The sequence below is a fragment of the Salarias fasciatus genome, chromosome 12 (genome assembly GCF_902148845.1).
Source record: "Salarias fasciatus chromosome 12, fSalaFa1.1, whole genome shotgun sequence".
Lineage (NCBI taxonomy): Eukaryota > Metazoa > Chordata > Actinopteri > Blenniiformes > Blenniidae > Salarias > Salarias fasciatus.
The window spans coordinates 32,280,479-32,298,686 of NC_043756.1; the positions used below are offsets into that span (position 1 = coordinate 32,280,479).

The following is an 18,208-nucleotide window of genomic DNA, read 5'->3' on the forward strand; positions in this document are numbered from 1 at the left end:
CGTTAAACCGACGTAATGTGACTCCGCCCCCTGGTCCTGTCAGGACGTTAAACCGACGTAATGTGGCTCCGCCCCCTGGTCCTATCAGGACGTTAAACCGACGTAATGTGGCTCCGCCCCCTGGTCCTATCAGGACGTTAAACCGACGTAATGTGGCTCCGCCCCCTGGTCCTATCAGGACATTAAACCAGTGTAATGTGGCTCCGCCCCCTGGTCCTATCAGGACATTAAACCAGTGTAATGTGGCTCCGCCCCCTGGTCCTATCAGGACGTTAAACCAGTGTAATGTGGCTCCGCCCCCTGGTCCTATCAGGACGTTAAACCGCTGTAATGTGGCTCCGCCCCCTGGTCCTATCAGGACTTTAAACCGCTGTGATGTGGCTCCGCCCCCTGGTCCTATCAGGACTTTAAACCACTGTGATGTGGCTCCGCCCCCTGGTCCTATCAGGACGTTAAACCACTGTGATGTGGCTCCGCCCCCTGGTCCTATCAGGACGTTAAACCACTGTGATGTGGCTCCGCCCCCTGGTCCTATCAGGACGTTAAACCGACGTAATGTGGCTCCGCCCCCTGGTCCTATCAGGACATTAAACCAGTGTAATGTGGCTCCGCCCCCTGGTCCTATCAGGACATTAAACCAGTGTAATGTGGCTCCGCCCCCTGGTCCTATCAGGACGTTAAACCAGTGTAATGTGGCTCCGCCCCCTGGTCCTATCAGGACGTTAAACCGCTGTAATGTGGCTCCGCCCCCTGGTCCTATCAGGACGTTAAACCACTGTGATGTGGCTCCGCCCCCTGGTCCTATCAGGACGTTAAACCACTGTGATGTGGCTCCGCCCCCTGGTCCTATCAGGACTTTAAACCGCTGTGATGTGGCTCCGCCCCCTGGTCCTATCAGGACGTTAAACCACTGTAATGTGGCTCCGCCCCCTGGTCCTATCAGGACTTTAAACCGCTGTGATGTGGCTCCGCCCCCTGGTCCTATCAGGACTTTAAACCACTGTGATGTGGCTCCGCCCCCTGGTCCTATCAGGACGTTAAACCACTGTAATGTGGCTCCGCCCCCTGGTCCTATCAGGACTTTAAACCGCTGTGATGTGGCTCCGCCCCCTGGTCCTATCAGGACTTTAAACCACTGTGATGTGGCTCCGCCCCCTGGTCCTATCAGGACGTTAAACCACTGTGATGTGGCTCCGCCCCCTGGTCCTATCAGGACGTTAAACCACTGTGATGTGGCTCCGCCCCCTGGTCCTCGTCAGCACGGCGGCTGAGTTTTGTAACAGTTGCAGGTTTGAAATGTTCTTTTTGTTTCAGACCAGAGAGCAAGGCATTACAGTAATCTGACCTACAGGAGATAAAAGCTGCATTAGCGCCTCCTGCTGGCTGAGAGAGAAACGGGCGACTCGGCTTTATTCTTAAGATGATAAAATCCAATCTTAGTTATGTTTTTAATGTGTGGAATAAAATGTAGCTCAGAGTCAAAAATCAGGCCCAAGTTCTTAACTGATTGTTCTGGTTTAAAATCTGATCATTTTGGTAAAAGTTTCTCTCTCTGACCTTCAGGACCGAAAACTAAAACCTCAGTCTGGTCCTGGTGGAGCTGCAGGAAATTCACTGCATCCATGACTTGATGTCTGAAATACAGTTCAAAAGGGTTTCTATTGGCCCGGAGTCACCAGGAGACACGGCCATGAACAGCTGAGCCTCATCAGAGTAACCATGGAGACTGATGAACAGCTGAGTGTCGTCAGCGTAGCTATGGAAACTGATGAACAGCTGAGTGTCGTCAGCGTAGCTATGGAAACTGATGAACAGCTTAGTCGTCAGCGTAACCATGGAAACTGATGAACAGCTGAGTGTCATCAGCGTAACTATGGAAACTGATGAACAGCTGAGTGTCATCAGCGTAGCTATGGAAACTGATGAACAGCTGAGTGTCGTCAGAGTAACCATGGAAACTGATGAACAGCTGAGTGTCATCAGCGTAACTATGGAAACTGATGAACAGCTGAGTGTCATCAGCGTAGCTATGGAAACTGATGAACAGCTGAGTGTCGTCAGCGTAACCATGGAAACTGATGAACAGCTGAGTGTCATCAGCGTAGCTATGGAAACTGATGAACAGCTGAGTGTCATCAGCGTAACTATGGAAACTGATGAACAGCTGAGTATCGTCAGCGTAGCTATGGAAACTGATGAACAGCTGAGTGTCGTCAGCGTAACCATGGAAACTGATGAACAGCTGAGTGTCATCAGCGTAACTATGGAAACTGATGAACAGCTGAGTGTCGTCAGCGTAGCTATGGAAACTGATGAACAGCTGAGTGTCGTCAGCGTAGCTATGGAAACTGATGAACAGCTGAGTGTCGTCAGCGTAACTATGGAAACTGATGAACAGCTGAGTGTCGTCAGCGTAACTATGGAAACTGATGAACAGCTGAGTGTCGTCAGCGTAGCTATGGAAGCTGATGAACAGCTGAGTGTCGTCAGCGTAGCTATGGAAACTGATGAACAGCTGAGTGTCGTCAGCGTAACCATGGAAACTGATGAACAGCTGAGTGTCATCAGCGTAACTATGGAAACTGATGAACAGCTGAGTGTCATCAGCGTAGCTATGGAAACTGATGAACAGCTGAGTGTCATCAGCGTAACTATGGAAGCTGATGAACAGCTGAGTGTCATCAGCGTAGCTATGGAAACTGATGAACAGCTGAGTGTCATCAGCGTAACTATGGAAACTGATGAACAGCTGAGTATCGTCAGCGTAGCTATGGAAACTGATGAACAGCTGAGTGTCGTCAGCGTAACCATGGAAACTGATGAACAGCTGAGTGTCATCAGCGTAACTATGGAAACTGATGAACAGCTGAGTGTCATCAGCGTAGCTATGGAAACTGATGAACAGCTGAGTGTCGTCAGCGTAACCATGGAAACTGATGAACAGCTTAGTGTCATCAGCGTAGCTATGGAAACTGATGAACAGCTGAGTGTCATCAGCGTAACTATGGAAACTGATGAACAGCTGAGTATCGTCAGCGTAGCTATGGAAACTGATGAACAGCTGAGTGTCGTCAGCGTAACTATGGAAACTGATGAACAGCTGAGTGTCGTCAGCGTAGCTATGGAAACTGATGAACAGCTGAGTGTCGTCAGCGTAGCTATGGAAACTGATGAACAGCTGAGTGTCATCAGCGTAGCTATGGAAACTGATGAACAGCTGAGTGTCGTCAGCGTAACCATGGAAACTGATGAACAGCTGAGTGTCATCAGCGTAGCTATGGAAACTGATGAACAGCTGAGTGTCATCAGCGTAACTATGGAAACTGATGAACAGCTGAGTATCGTCAGCGTAGCTATGGAAACTGATGAACAGCTGAGTGTCGTCAGCGTAACTATGGAAACTGATGAACAGCTGAGTGTCGTCAGCGTAGCTATGGAAACTGATGAACAGCTGAGTGTCGTCAGCGTAGCTATGGAAACTGATGAACAGCTGAGTGTCGTCAGCGTAACTATGGAAACTGATGAACAGCTGAGTGTCGTCAGCGTAACCATGGAAACTGATGAACAGCTGAGTGTCATCAGCGTAACTATGGAAACTGATGAACAGCTGAGTGTCATCAGCGTAGCTATGGAAACTGATGAACAGCTGAGTGTCGTCAGCGTAACCATGGAAACTGATGAACAGCTTAGTGTCATCAGCGTAGCTATGGAAACTGATGAACAGCTGAGTGTCATCAGCGTAACTATGGAAACTGATGAACAGCTGAGTATCGTCAGCGTAGCTATGGAAACTGATGAACAGCTGAGTGTCGTCAGCGTAACTATGGAAACTGATGAACAGCTGAGTGTCGTCAGCGTAGCTATGGAAACTGATGAACAGCTGAGTGTCGTCAGCGTAGCTATGGAAACTGATGAACAGCTGAGTGTCATCAGCGTAACTATGGAAACTGATGAACAGCTGAGTATCGTCAGCGTAGCTATGGAAACTGATGAACAGCTGAGTGTCGTCAGCGTAACTATGGAAACTGATGAACAGCTGAGTGTCGTCAGCGTAGCTATGGAAACTGATGAACAGCTGAGTGTCGTCAGCGTAGCTATGGAAACTGATGAACAGCTGAGTGTCGTCAGCGTAACTATGGAAACTGATGAACAGCTGAGTGTCGTCAGCGTAACTATGGAAACTGATGAACAGCTGAGTGTCGTCAGCGTAACTATGGAAGCTGATGAACAGCTGAGTGTCGTTCAGCATTATTGTAGATTTTGAGTTGTTGACGTAGGATCTGGTGATGAACAGTCAACTTGGATTTCCTCCACCTCTCAGCTCTCCTGCAGTTTCTTTCCAGTGTGATGATTGCATCGTTTTTGCATCGTTTGCATCGTTTTTCCAAGGGGTGGCCCTTGATTGTTTTAGTTAAAAGTGGAGCGACCGAGTCCAGACTGGACTTCAGTTTACTGTTAAAATCATCAACGATAAAACCACAGGATGCAGGTAGAACCCCAGCAGGAGGGCTCTGTAAGGTCTGGATAAGATCTGCAGCCACTTCAGGAGGAAGGCAGGTCTCCTCACTGCTCTCACCGGGGCCCCCTGCTGGTTAAACCTGGTGATGTTAAAAACACACAGCAGTGGTCAGACACAGCCAGGTCAACACCAGAGGACACACTGATGGACAGACCGGGTCAGAACCAGGTCCAGGGGGTTAGAACCAGGTCCAGGGGGTCAGAACCAGGTCCAGGGGGTTAGAACCAGGTCCAGGGGTTAGAACCAGGTCCAGGGTGTGTCCTCTGTTGTGTGACATGCTGTTTAAAATCTAAACAGTTTAAAAGGTTTAAAAATTCTCTGGACATTGAGTCTGAGATGTCGTCAACATGTAGGTTAAAATCACCAGTTATTAAAATTCTACTATACTTAGAATGAATTATTGTTAAAAGTTCTGAAAATTCACTAATAAAAAGACTAGAGTACTGAGGGGGTCTAGAGTACTGAGGGGGTCTGGAGTACTGAGGGGGTCTGGAGTACTGAGGGGGTCTAGAGTACTGAGGGGGTCTAGAGTACTGAGGGGGTCTGGAGTACTGAGGGGGTCTGGACTCTGTTCAGCAGGATGGGGGACTGCTAGAAACAAAGGCGTGGTGCTCAAAGGAGGTAAAACTGTTAAAAGCCGCTGCACACACACTGAATGAGGTTTTTAAAATGCAGCCGTCCCTCCAGCCTCTCAGCCTGTCTGCTGGAAGATAAAGAGTTAAACTGGGGGGGGGGGGGGGGGCTCAGTGAGGAGAACAGGAGCTCAGAGCCGCCGTGTCTCAGTGAGAAGCAGAGCGTCTGAGTTACTGTCTAAAATAAGATCATTAATAATAAAGGATTTGTTTCAGAGAGAGCCACATTCAGCAGCACCATGTTCATGGTGGGGCTGGATGTGGCTCTCGGTGGAGTTTCACTGATAAAAGAGTCCTTTGTTGTTTAAGAACAGTCTGAGGGACGTGGTGTCTGGAGGAGGTGAGGACAGGGACGCTGTGGACAGTGTGTGGTGTGTCCGGGGCAGTGAGGGTGTGTGAGGGGTGTGTGTGGTGTGTCCGGGGCAGTGAGGGTGTGTGAGGGGTGTGTGTGGTGTGTCCGGGGCAGTGAGGGTGTGTGAGGGGTGTGTGTGGTGTGTCCGGGGCAGTGAGGGTGTGTGAGGGGTGTGTGTGGTGTGTCCGGGGCAGTGAGGGTGTGTGAGGGGTGTGTGTGGTGTGTCCGGGGCAGTGAGGGTGTGTGAGGGGTGTGTGTGGTGTGTCCGGGGCAGTGAGGGTGTGTGAGGGGTGTGTGCGGTGTGTGGTGGATGGGGGTCTTCCAGGTAGTCAGTCAGCGGGGGGGGGGTGGACTGTGGCTGAATGTTCCCTGCTGAGACGGAGCGGCCAGCGGCTCGGCTGAAGTCCGTCCTGGTGGTAAAAAGCTGGAGGCTGAGCAGGAGCGCTGGAGAGCCAGGTGTCGAGGCTGAGCCGTCTGGAGAAGCTCGGCGCCGCTGAAGGTCGGCAAAGGTCCAGAGATAAAGACCGCCCTCCCACAGCTCTCCACCAGGTTAGAAAGGTCTTTAAAATCCTGCCTGGTGACCTGGCTGCCGCCGGGCCGTGGCGTTAGCGCCGACGTGGACGACGACCCGGCGGACAGCGGAGGGGAGGGACCGCAGGAGCTCCGGGAGTCCGTGGAGGATGGTGGGGACAGCAGCACCAGGAAGACGCCGCGTGACGGCGTTAAAGAAGCTAATATTCCTGAAGCTACTGTCCCCAACCAGGAGTGACGTGGGGGAGAAGAGGGGGCGGGGCCAGGGCTGGGGAGCGCTCCGCCGGTGCAGCGGCGCCGCCAGCAGCAACCTCGCTACTGGAGCGGTGGTCCTGGCCCTGGTCCTGGTCCCGGTTCTCCCCGCGGCGGTGGCGGTGGCTCCCGGGGTGTCTCCTCACCGCCTCCCTGATCAGCCTCAGGCGGGCAGCGGAGGCCGCGGTCCGGGGCGATCGCCGCCGCTCCGGGACCGGCGGGAAGCGGTCCGGCTCCAGGGCCGCGGCGGAGTGATCCGTCTCCGGGGCCGGGACCACGGCGCAGGGAGCAGTCTCCGGGGCTGCGGTGTGGTCCAGGGCCGTGGCGGAGCGACGACGTGGCCTGGCGGTGTCTGGCGGCGTCTGGCGGCGTCTGGCGGCGTGACTTCCGGGTTGTTGAAGTGGGGAGCGGCGGACCCGCCAGAGGACGCGGGAGCAGCAGAGGCCGCATCAGGCCGCGGACCCTCACCACCCGCCGGGCTGTCGTCGTGGTGCTGGGTCAGGGCATGGAAGCGGTTGGAGAGGGGCAGTGGGGGCGACGCCGCGGTGGGCTTAGGCTTGCGGCCCCACACCGCCGCCGCCGCCCAGGAGCGCCGATGGTCCGGTGTGGAGCAGGAGGAGCCAGGGAGCTGGAGCGCCGCTGTTCATGAAGGACGAGATGAGCGTGGATTGTCCCTCGGCCAGCGTCCGGGCCCGGTCCAGCAGATCGTCTTTGTCCCTGAGCTCCTCCCACAGCCGGCGATGTCCTCCCTCAGGTCGGCGACGATCCCGTCCGCCTTCACGACCAGGGGGTGCAGGCGAGGTCCGCGGTGCAACGCCGCGGCCATGTTGGGCCGGCGGCACGGCCTCACCGTACCACACCGGTACCACGGGCTGTCAGCAACGAGGGACGTGAAAGACCCCCGGTCGCCAGTTACCAGGGAAACCAGTTCTTCCAGAACACCGGCTCCGCTCCGGTTTAGCGACACTCCTCCTCCGCTAGCTAGCTGCTGCGTTCAGGTGACTGGAGCTGCTGCGGAAAACTGAAACTCGGTCGTTCACATGAAGGCAGCGGAGACGGCTGGACTCAGGAGACACGCAGGAGACACTCAGGAGACACAGGAGACAAGCAGGAGACACTCAGGAGACACGAGACACGCAGGAGACACTCAGGAGACACGAGACACGCAGGAGACACACAGGAGACACGAGACACCCAGGAAACACTCAGGAGACACGAGACACTCAGGAGACACGCAGGAGACACGAGACGCAGGAGACACGAGACACTCAGGAGACACGCAGGAGACACGAGACACTCAGGAGACACTCAGGAGACACTCAGGAGACACGCAGGAGACACTCAGGAGACACTCAGGAGACACTCAGGAGACACTCAGGAGACACGCAGGAGACACGCAGGAGACACTCAGGAGACACTCAGGAGACACGCAGGAGACACTCAGGAGACACTCAGGAGACACGAGACATGCAGGAGACACTCAGGAGACACGCAGGAGACACTCAGGAGACACGAGACACGCAGGAGACACTCAGGAGACACGCAGGAGACACTCAGGAGACACGAGACACTCAGGAGACACTCAGGAGACACGAGAGAAAATGAAAGTGCTCAGAATGACTAAAGTTCCGTACAGAACTGCTGCAGGTTGCAGTGATCATGGTGACACTGCAGTGAGTCCCTGTACTGGTTTTCTTTTGTCTTCAGTGTTGCAGCGTCTTGTGGACGGTCCCTGAACCCCGCAGCACCACGGCTGCTGCAGAAATCAATATTGTTTCTGATGCTTGACAGACAGACACTTTTTTTTTATAATCAACTGTTTATTTGAAAAAGGTGCAGAGTACGCAATTATAAGAACATTGACAAATATTTTAAGAAAACTGTAGTTCATGCAAACAAGCAAATGGAAAAACACCCCCCCCCCCAAAAAAAACATAACAAAGGAAAACAATCCTTAACCCCCCCCCCTGTGGCGACAATGTCCCCCTTACCTTGGATAGTTTCACACGATACCTTGATTACACCATAATGTAAATATTACAGGTTATACATCAGATCGACAGACGCTTGCAGCCTGTGGTCCAGCTCACAGCGGCGGGACGGAGGCTCCTCTGTGTCTCTGACGTTTAGTTAAAGACTTATTGAGACCGAAAGTCCTCATCTGTCAACATGCTGCTGACTTCACTGGACTGTTCAGTGAATGATATTCCTAATTCGTGGCCACTAATTAGTATTTCGTTGTCACGATTTATTATTTCGCAGCCACAGATTAGCTTGTGAAGCTTGTTCAGTTGCGTTCACATCACCAGTTCTCATTTTGGAGCTCAACCTCACGGCGGTGGAGCTCAGCCTGTAGCCTGAGCCGAGGACGGCCCGCTGTGGCTGCAGAGCTCTGATCGCTCTGCGGCGCTTTCTGCTCGGCTTGAATCGGCGGCGCCGTGAGCAGCAGTTAGTGACTGAAACGCTGACTGTAACGCACTGTATCCAAAATGTGTTTAAAACTCAGATCACTGTTATTGAATCAAAATATACCGCCGTATATATTGATATCGAAATTTTGTCCAGCACTACACTCAGGAGACACGGAGGAGACACTCAGGAGACACTCAGAAGACATTCAGGAGACACGCAGGAGACACTCGGGAGACATTCAGGAGACACGCAGGAGACACTCAGGACACACTCAGAAGACACTCAGGAGACACCCAGAAGACATTCAGGAGACACGCAGGAGACACTCAGGAGACATTCAGGAGACACGCAGGAGACACTCGGGAGACATTCAGGAGACACGCAGGAGACACTCAGGACACACTCAGAAGACACTCAGGAGACACCCAGAAGACATTCAGGAGACACGCAGGAGACACTCAGGACACACTCAGAAGACACTCAGGAGACACCCAGAAGACATTCAGGAGACACGCAGGAGACACTCAGGACACACTCAGAAGACACTCAGGAGACACCCAGGAGACACCCAGGAGACACTCAGGAGACACTCAGGAGACCAGCAGGAGACACGTGAAGGACAGGTGGACGGTTTGCACAGAGGCCGGCTCTCAGACCGCTGACCGGTTCTCCTTCCTCCTCAGTCATCGGCCGGGGCGGGGAGCAGATCACCAGGATCCAGCTGGAGTCCGGCTGCAAGATCCAGATCGCCGCCGGTGAGTGAGCCAGCTGTCCCGGTTCTGCTGGGTCCTGCTGGGCCCTGCTGGGTCCTGCTGGGTCCTGCTGGGTCCTGCTGAAGACCAGGTGTGTCCCTGTCCCTGCAGACGGCGGCGGTCTGGCGGAGCGGCCCTGTTCCCTGACCGGGACCCCCGAGAGCATCGAGTGAGTGTCTGAACGCGGAACGCTACCGGACCCGGACCCGGACCCGGGGAACTGCGGCTCACGGTCCTCTGCTTGCAGGCAGGCCAAGCGGCTGCTGGTCCAGATCGTGGACCGCTGCAGGAACGGGCCCGGTTTCCACGGCGACGGGGAGGGCGGGGCCTCGGTCCAGGAGATGCTGATCCCGGCCAGCAAGGTGGGGCTGGTGATCGGGCGAGGAGGAGACACCATCAAGCAGCTGCAGGTGGGTCCGGGTCTGGGTCCGGACCGGGTTTGGGTCAGGGCTGGGGTTCTTGGTGGACATGATGGGACAGGGAGGAACAGGGCCTGCAGGTTAGGAGGTTCTGGGTCTGTGTGGTTCCGGGGGGGCGGGGCGGGGGGGCGGGGTCTAAGCTTCATATCACGGTTTAATTTGACATGAATTCCAGCAGAACGTGTCTTGGTGGTTACCGTGGTTACCGTGGTTACCACGGCACATGGTGAAAACATGGAACAGGAAGTAGTTTCTAAACAGAAGTCAAGTTACTCTGAATCCAGACCAGGTCCAGATCGTAGGTCAGGGGTCGGCAACTGGATTTCTGGCCATTTCTTTTTTTTTTTTTCTTTTTAATGGTCCGTGTTCGTCGGTGGCTAACAGCTAAACTAACAACTAAGCTAACAGCTAAGCTAACAACTAAGCTAACAGCTAAGCTAACAACTAAGCTAACAGCTAAGCTAACAACTAAGCTAACAGCTAAGCTAACAACTAAGCTAACAGCTAAGCTAACAGCTAAGCTAACAGCTAAGCTAACAGCTAAGCTAACAGCTAAGCTAACAACTAAGCTAACAGCTAAGCTAACAACTAAGCTAACAGCTAAGCTAACAGCTAAGCTAGCAGCTGCTGAGACTCCGGTGGCGTCTGTCAGCAGCTGCTTTTACGGAGTGTCCCTGAAGGCAGCAGGAGCTGCGGGGCAGAGCGGGTTCTGGTCCAGGGAGCCGGTTTGGCTCAGTGGGAACGGTTCCACGAGTTCTTCATCCAGGTCCAGATTCAAGAACCAGCCTCAGGTCAGACTGAAGGCCTCGATACGGTTCCTCGCAGTCTGGAACCGCGGTTCTTCTCTATAGACCCGGTCCACGTTCCACGTCAGGGAGACCAGGTGAGACCCGCGTTCTCAGAGCTGACCGCTGTGATGTGGTTCTGTTTCCCCCGGTTCCTCCGGGTCCTCCGGGTCCCCCGGTCCCCCGGTTCCCCGGTTCCAGGAGCGAGCCGGAGTGAAGATGATGATGATCCAGGACGGACCGATGCCGACCGGAGCCGACAAACCTCTGCGCATCTCTGGAGATCCGTACAAAGTCCAGGTCAGCTGAGTGCGCTCCCGGGTTCCCCGTGGTCCCGGTCCCAGGTTCCCCGTGGTCTCGGTCCCGGGTTCCCCGTGGTGCCGGTTCCCTGTGGTCTCGGTCCCGGGTTACCCGTGGTTCCAGTCCCGGTCCCAGGGGCGGGGCCAGGTCTCACGGTGGGCGGGGTCTGTTGCAGGCGGCGCGGGAGCTGGTGCTGGAGGTGATCCGGGAGAAGGACGGAGACTTCCGGCCGGGTCGCGGAGACTTCGGCGGCCGCCTCGGAGGAACCAACCTGGACGTGAGCGCCCCGGAACCCTGAACCCGGAACCCGGGTCTGCTCTCGGCCCGGCTCTGGTCTGATGTCCTGGCGCTTCTGCAGGTTCCCGTCCCGAGGTTCGCCGTGGGGATCGTGATCGGCCGCAACGGAGAGATGATCAAGAAGATCCAGAACGACGCCGGAGTCCGGATCCAGTTCAAAGCAGGTGGAGTCCGGGGGCGGAGCCACGGGCTGAGAGTCAGCTGTAGAGGGGGCGGAGCCACGGGCTGCCAGTCAGCTGTAGAGGGGCGGAGCCACGGGCTGAGAGTCAGCTGTAGAGGGGCGGAGCCACGGGCTGAGAGTCAGCTGTAGAGGGGGCGGAGCCACGGTCTGAGAGTCAGCTGTGAAGGGGGCGGAGCCACGGGCTGAGAGTCAGCTGTAGAGGGGCGGAGTCACAGGGTGGACTAAAACAGAATAAGACGCTAAAAACAAGCGGTAGGAGAGGATCCTTTAACAGGTAGAACCCTGCAGAACCCTGCAGAACCCTGTAGAACCCTGCAGAACCCTGTAGAACCCTGCAGAACCCTGTAGAACCCTGCAGAACCCTGTAGAACCCTGCAGAACCCTGCAGAACCGGATGGTTTTTACGTTTCTGATTTTTTTGGGCGGAGCTAAACGTCACTCCGCCCACCAGAGCCCCAGCGCTCCACGTTCTGACGCTTCCTCCCTCCTTCCAGACGACGGGATCAGTCCAGAACGTGTTGCCATGGTGATGGGCCACCCGGACCGCTGCCAGCACGCCGTGCACCTCATCAACGAGCTCATCCAGACCGCCCAGGTACCAGAACCCCCTCCAGAACCCCCTCCAGAACCCCCTCCAGAACCCCCTCCAGAACCTCCTCCAGAACCTCCTCCAGACCCTCCTCCAGAACCTCCTCCAGAACCTCCTCCAGAACCCCCTCCAGAACCCCCTCCAGAACCCCCTCCAGAACCTCCTCCAGACCCTCCTCCAGAACCTCCTCCAGAACCCCCTCCAGACCCTCCTCCAGAACCCCCTCCAGACCCTCCTCCAGACCCTCCTCCAGAACCTCCTCCAGAACCTCCTCCAGAACCTCCTCCAGACCCTCCTCCAGAACCCCCTCCAGAACCTCCTCCAGAACCCCCTCCAGAACCTCCTCCAGAACCCCCTCCAGAACCTCCTCCAGAACCCCCTCCAGACCCTCCTCCAGAACCTCCTCCAGAACCCCCTCCAGAACCCCCTCCAGAACCTCCTCCAGAACCCCCTCCAGAACCTCCTCCAGAACCCCCTCCAGAACCTCCTCCAGAACCCCCTCCAGACCCTCCTCCAGAACCCCCTCCAGAACCCCCTCCAGAACCCCCTCCAAAACCTCCTCCAGAACCCCCTCCAGAACCTCCTCCAGAACCCCTCCAGAACCTCCTCCAGAACCCGCCCGGCGTCACTCAGAGTTCCGCAGATGAACCTGAGGCCCGGAACGTTCCCCGGCTGGTTCTCAGCTGGTCTGTCTTTGGCGGTTCTCCAGGAGCGAGACGGAGTGGGCGTGTCTCTGCGGGGCGGCCGGCTCAGGGGCCGCTCTGATTGGACGATGGGCTCTCCCGGCCCCCTACAGGAAGTGACCTACACCATCCCTGCTGACAAGTGTGGCCTGGTCATCGGCAAAGGTAGAACCTTCAGTGTGGAACCTTCAGTGTGGAACCCGGGGCTTTATCCTCTCTCCTCTGATTGGTTCAATCAGTGACATCAGCAGACACTAGAGAACAGCCGGTTAGCAGCAGAGGCTAGCAGTAGCATTACAGGCTAACAGTAGCGGTTAGCAGTAGCGGTTCCTGGTTTTGACTCCGGTTCTCGGTTCTCCAGGAGGAGAAACCATCAAGAACATCAACCAGCAGTCTGGAGCCCACGTGGAGCTGCAGAGGAACCCGCCCCCCTCCACCGACCCCAACACCCGCGTCTTCACCATCAGAGGCTCCGCCCAGCAGATGGAGGTCGCCCGCCAGCTCATCGACGACAAGATCGGGGTACGGAACCGGGACCGGGGGGCAGAGCCAGAACCTGGGGACGGGGGCAGAACCAGAACCTGGGGACGGGGGTCAGAGCCAGAACCTGGGGACGGGGGTCAGAGCCAGAACCTGGGGACGGGGGTCAGAGCCAGAACCTGGGGACGGGGGCAGAACCAGAACCTGGGGACGGGGGTCAGAACCAGAACCTGGGGACGGGGGTCAGAGCCAGAACCTGGGGACGGGGGTCAGAGCCAGAACCTGGGGACGGGGGTCAGAGCCAGAACCTGGGGACAGCGAGTCCACACTGAAGAACCGTCAGTCAGCTGATCTGGATCAGGCTGATCAGCCTGATCCAGATCAGCTGACTGTTCTTCAGTCTGGAGCTGATCCAGATCAGCCTGATCCAGATCAGCTGACTGTTCTTCAGTCTGGAGCTGATCCAGATCAGCCTGATCCAGATCAGCCTGATCCAGATCAGCTCAGACTCCTCTGATGAAGCTCGTTTCTCCTGCAGGGGTCAGGGGTCATCAGCAACGGAGGCTTTGGTTTCAGCCCTTTCGCCCAGGGCCCCGCGGCACACCAGAAGTACACACACACACACACACACACACACACACACACACCCTGCTGCTGCAGCAGGAAGATGCTCTAACCCTGTCCTCCTGCAGCAGCGGCCACGCCTTCATGACCGGAGTCTGGGGAGGAAACAGCTACCAGACCGGCTGGCAGAGCCCCGCCCAGCAGGACCCTGGTGAGCACACACACACACACACACACACACACACACACACACACACACACACACACAAGGCCCGTCCATGCTTCACCTCCACGTCCTTGTGGCTGCGCGTTGCGCGTCGGTCCGCGTGACGTAAACGTCGTCATGACTTCCTGTCCGCCAGGATCCGGACGTCCGCTAGCAGCCAGATTCTGAGACGGCGTTGCACGTTGCTCGCAGGCGGCGGCGGTGTAGCACGCTCCAGAGCGCCACAGCAGACAGAACGTGACGGGAAAGGTGAAAGTAGGCGGAGCTCCAGCCTGATGGCTCCACAGAGACACCCAGAGAGAGAGAGACACTGGTGGACAGAGAGAGAGAGACTCTGGTGGACAGAGAGAGAGAGACTCTGGTGGACAGAGAGAGAGAGACTCTGGTGGACAGAGAGAGAGAGACTCTGGTGGACAGAGAGAGAGAGACTCTGGTGGACAGAGAGAGAGACTCTGGTGGACAGAGAGAGAGAGACTCTGGTGGACAGAGAGAGAGACTCTGGTGGACAGAGAGAGAGACTCTGGTGGACAGAGAGAGAGAGACTCTGGTGGACAGAGAGAGAGAGACTCTGGTGGACAGAGAGAGAGAGACTCTGGTGGACAGAGAGAGAGACTCTGGTGGACAGAGAGAGAGACTCTGGTGGACAGAGAGAGAGAGACTCTGGTGGACCAGAGAGAGAGACTCTGGTGGACAGAGAGAGAGAGACTCTGGTGGACAGAGAGAGAGAGACTCTGGTGGACAGAGAGAGAGAGACTCTGGTGGACAGAGAGAGAGAGACTCTGGTGGACAGAGAGAGAGAGACTCTGGTGGACAGAGAGAGAGACTCTGGTGGACAGAGAGAGAGAGACTCTGGTGGACAGAGAGAGAGACTCTGGTGGACAGAGAGAGAGAGTCTGGCGGAGAGAGAGAGAGAGACTCTGGTGGAGAGAGAGAGAGAGACTCTGGTGGACAGAGAGAGAGAGTCTCTGGTGGACAGAGAGAGAGACTCTGGTGGACAGAGAGAGAGACTCTGGTGGACAGAGAGAGAGAGACTCTGGTGGACAGAGAGAGAGAGACTCTGGTGGACAGAGAGAGAGAGACTCTGGTGGACAGAGAGAGAGACTCTGGTGGACAGAGAGAGAGACTCTGGTGGACAGAGAGAGAGACTCTGGTGGACAGAGAGAGACAGTGAAGTCACTGATCTCTCGGCGCCGCCGCCGTTCAGAAACAGGAAACAGCTTCATGATGACGTAATGAAACGTCTGAGCTCCATGTAGAGCAGAAGCTTCTGGAGAACCGAGAACCGAGGAACCGCCGGGCCGAGGAACCCGGGCTCCACACCGCATGGGACCTGAACAGTCTGTGTGTGTGTGTGTGTGTGTGTGTGTGTGTGTGTGTGTGTGTGTGTGTGTGTGTGTGTGTGTGTGTGTGTGTGTGTGTGTGAGCAGGTCAGCAGAATCAGCCTCAGAGCTTGATGACAGACTACAGTAAGGCCTGGGAGGATTACTACAAGAAACAGAGTACGACCGCCGTGTGTGTGTGTGTGTGTGTGTACCTCCCTCTGTGTGTGTGTGTGTGTGTGTGTGTGTGTGTGTGTGTGTGTGTACCTCCCTCTGTGTGTGTGTACTTCCTCAGTGTGTGTGTGTGTGTGTGTGTACCTCCCTCTGTGTGTGTGTACTTCCTCAGTGTGTGTGTGTGTGTGTGTGTACCTCCCTCTGTGTGTGTGTACTTCCTCAGTGTGTGTGTACACCTCCCTCTGTGTGTGTGTGTGTGTGTGTGTGTGTGTGTGTGTGTACCTCCCTCTGTGTGTGTGTGTGTACTTCCTCAGTGTGTGTGTGTGTGTACCTCCCTCTGTGTGTGTGTACCTCCCTCTGTGTGTGTGTACTTCCTCAGTGTGTGTGTGTGTGTGTGTGTGTGTGTGTACCTCCCTCTGTGTGTGTGTGTGTGTACCTCCCTCTGTGTGTGTGTGTGTGTGTGTACCTCCCTCTGTGTGTGTACTTCCTCTGTGTGTGTGTGTGTGTGTACCTCCCTCTGTGTGTGTGTACTTCCTCAGTGTGTGTGTGTGTGTGTACCTCCCTCTGTGTGTGTACTTCCTCAGTGTGTGTGTGTGTGTGTGTGTACCTCCCTCTGTGTGTGTGTACTTCCTCAGTGTGTGTGTGTGTGTGTACCTCCCTCTGTGTGTGTGTACTTCCTCAGTGTGTGTGTGTGTGTACCTCCCTCTGTGTGTGTACTTCCTCAGTGTGTGTGTGTGTGTGTGTGTACCTCCCTCTGTGTGTGTGTACTTCCTCAGTGTGTGTGTGTGTGTGTGTGTGTACCTCCCTCTGTGTGTGTGTACTTCCTCAGTGTGTGTGTGTGTGTGTACCTCCCTCTGTGTGTGTGTACTTCCTCAGTGTGTGTGTGTGTGTGTACCTCCCTCTGTGTGTGTACTTCCTCAGTGTGTGTGTGTGTGTGTGTGTGTGTACCTCCCTCTGTGTGTGTGTACTTCCTCAGTGTGTGTGTGTGTGTGTGTGTGTGTGTGCAGGCCAGTCCTCCCAGACCTCGGTTCCGGACTACGGGGCGGTTCTAGCAGAGTACTACCGACAGCAGCCTTACCTGTGGAACCCCGCCCAGATCCAGGTAGCCCCGCCCCCCTGAGCCGCTCGGAGCTCTGCCATTGGTTTCCAGAGTGTGATGTCATCCCTGTCTCCTCAGGACCACTAGAGGCCGGCGGCGGACCCCCGGGACCCCCGGGACCTCTGGAGACCTCTGGTGACCCGGGGACCTGGGGATTCTGGAGGACTCACTGAAGGGATCCAGTGGATCTGGTCCTGGACTCGTCCCTGGTTCTGGTTCTCGCCGGGCCGTCCCGCTCTCTGGGTTTTAAGACGAACTTCCAGGTTTCTCCGTGTGGCTTTAATCAGACCTCCGGGCTCTCCGTCGCTCCCTCGTCCTCCTCCCGCCGGCGGCCCGCCGGTCTGCGGTTCTGATCCTGGTCCCGGTTCCGGTTCCTCCGCCCCCGAACTTCTACTGTGTCACATGATCACGCCTCATTTTCCCGCCAAAACCAGGAATGGTGGGACGCTCCTGTCTCCGTACGCGTACCCGGACCCAGACCTGGACCCGGACCCGGACCTGGACCCCAGACCTGGACCCGGACCCGGACCTGGACCCCAGACCTGGACCCGGACCCAGACCTGGACCCGGACCCGGACCCCAGACCTGGACCCGGACCTGGACACGGACCCACGGTCTGATTCCCCCCAGACCCAGACCCAGACCCTAGGTCTGACCCTTCCCGGACCGGTCCCAGTCGCCGGGTCCAGAACAGAACAGAACCAAACCCTCAGATCGTCTCTTCATCAGGATTCCAGGGTCTGCGGGGATTGAGGTGAGGGGTCAGCAGGTCAAAGGTCAGGGTCACCTGTGATGGATGCTGATCCGCTGACGGAGCGTCTCAGAAGAACCTCCGTCAGACCAGAACCGACAGAACCCTGCAGCGGAACAACGACGGAACCGGACTGACGGATCTGACCGGATCAGATCAGATCAGATCAGATCATAAACAGATCATCAGTGTCCAACTGTGTGTGTGTGTGTGTGAGTGTGTGTGTGTGTGTGTGTGTGTGTGTGTGTGTGTTCTGCTGTTGAGTTGAATCAGTGCGTGTTTGTTGTACGTGTGTCTGATGATGATGATGATGATGATGATGATGATGAAGATGGGGGAGTGGGCGGAGCTCTGCAGTTAAATCCTGTGTTTAGTTTTTTTGGCTGCTACGCTCGCTGTCGCTGTCCTGCAGTGGGCGGGGTTTGTATGGTGAAGCCCCGCCTCCTGCAGTGGGCGGGGTTTGTATGGTGAAGCCCTGCCTCCTGCAGTGGGCGGGGTTTGTATGGTGGCGCCCCGCCCCCTGGCCCTGGGGGCGGGGTTTGTATCTGAAGCCCCGCCCCCTGGCCCTGGGGGCGGGGCTTGGGTTTCTGTTGTTTTTCTAATGTGGAGCTGTAACATTTTTCTACTGGAGCGGAGGAGCGGCAGAACCAATAAACAGACTCCTCCTTCAGACTGCTGTCCTTCACACACACACACACACCCACACACACACACACACACACACACACACACACACTCAGCTGTTCGCGTCAGCATGCGGTCCTCCACAGCGCCCCCAGCAGGTCACAGACCAGATGAACAGCAGAACCGGACCGGTGCAGCTTTAGAACCAGACAAGAACCCCAGAGAACCCGGTGGAGTTCTGTTCCTGGACTTCTGTTCTAACCAAGA

At 56.0% G+C, this 18,208-nt stretch overlaps 2 protein-coding genes across 6 annotated transcripts in view; both read left to right on the top strand.

The window, feature by feature from the left end:
• The window catches only part of LOC115398829 (far upstream element-binding protein 3-like), a 28,034-nt gene extending 10,047 nt beyond the window's left edge, over positions 1-17,987 (top strand). For 4 of the 5 annotated variants that reach the window (XM_030105827.1, XM_030105830.1, XM_030105828.1 and 1 more), the window contains exons 5-18: positions 9,382-9,453; positions 9,562-9,619; positions 9,698-9,860; positions 10,856-10,954; positions 11,130-11,231; positions 11,313-11,415; positions 11,927-12,027; positions 12,731-12,869; positions 13,066-13,226; positions 13,723-13,793; positions 13,877-13,959; positions 15,402-15,473; positions 16,475-16,569; positions 16,645-17,987. In XM_030105827.1, the coding sequence (XP_029961687.1) occupies positions 9,382-9,453; positions 9,562-9,619; positions 9,698-9,860; positions 10,856-10,954; positions 11,130-11,231; positions 11,313-11,415; positions 11,927-12,027; positions 12,731-12,869; positions 13,066-13,226; positions 13,723-13,793; positions 13,877-13,959; positions 15,402-15,473; positions 16,475-16,569; positions 16,645-16,653 (1,328 nt within the window). In that variant the 3' untranslated portion in view covers positions 16,654-17,987. The remainder of the gene's footprint in view (positions 1-9,381; positions 9,454-9,561; positions 9,620-9,697; positions 9,861-10,855; positions 10,955-11,129; positions 11,232-11,312; positions 11,416-11,926; positions 12,028-12,730; positions 12,870-13,065; positions 13,227-13,722; positions 13,794-13,876; positions 13,960-15,401; positions 15,474-16,474; positions 16,570-16,644) is intronic. The other variant, XM_030105831.1, reaches the window with a different exon arrangement.
• Positions 5,828-7,318, top strand: LOC115398831 (uncharacterized). The gene is made up of 2 exons (XM_030105833.1): positions 5,828-6,856; positions 6,908-7,318. Exons 1-2 carry the CDS (start codon positions 6,184-6,186, stop codon positions 7,309-7,311), a joined length of 1,077 nt encoding a protein of 358 aa, XP_029961693.1. The 5' UTR covers positions 5,828-6,183; the 3' UTR covers positions 7,312-7,318.
• Positions 17,988-18,208: the final 221 nt, after the last annotated feature.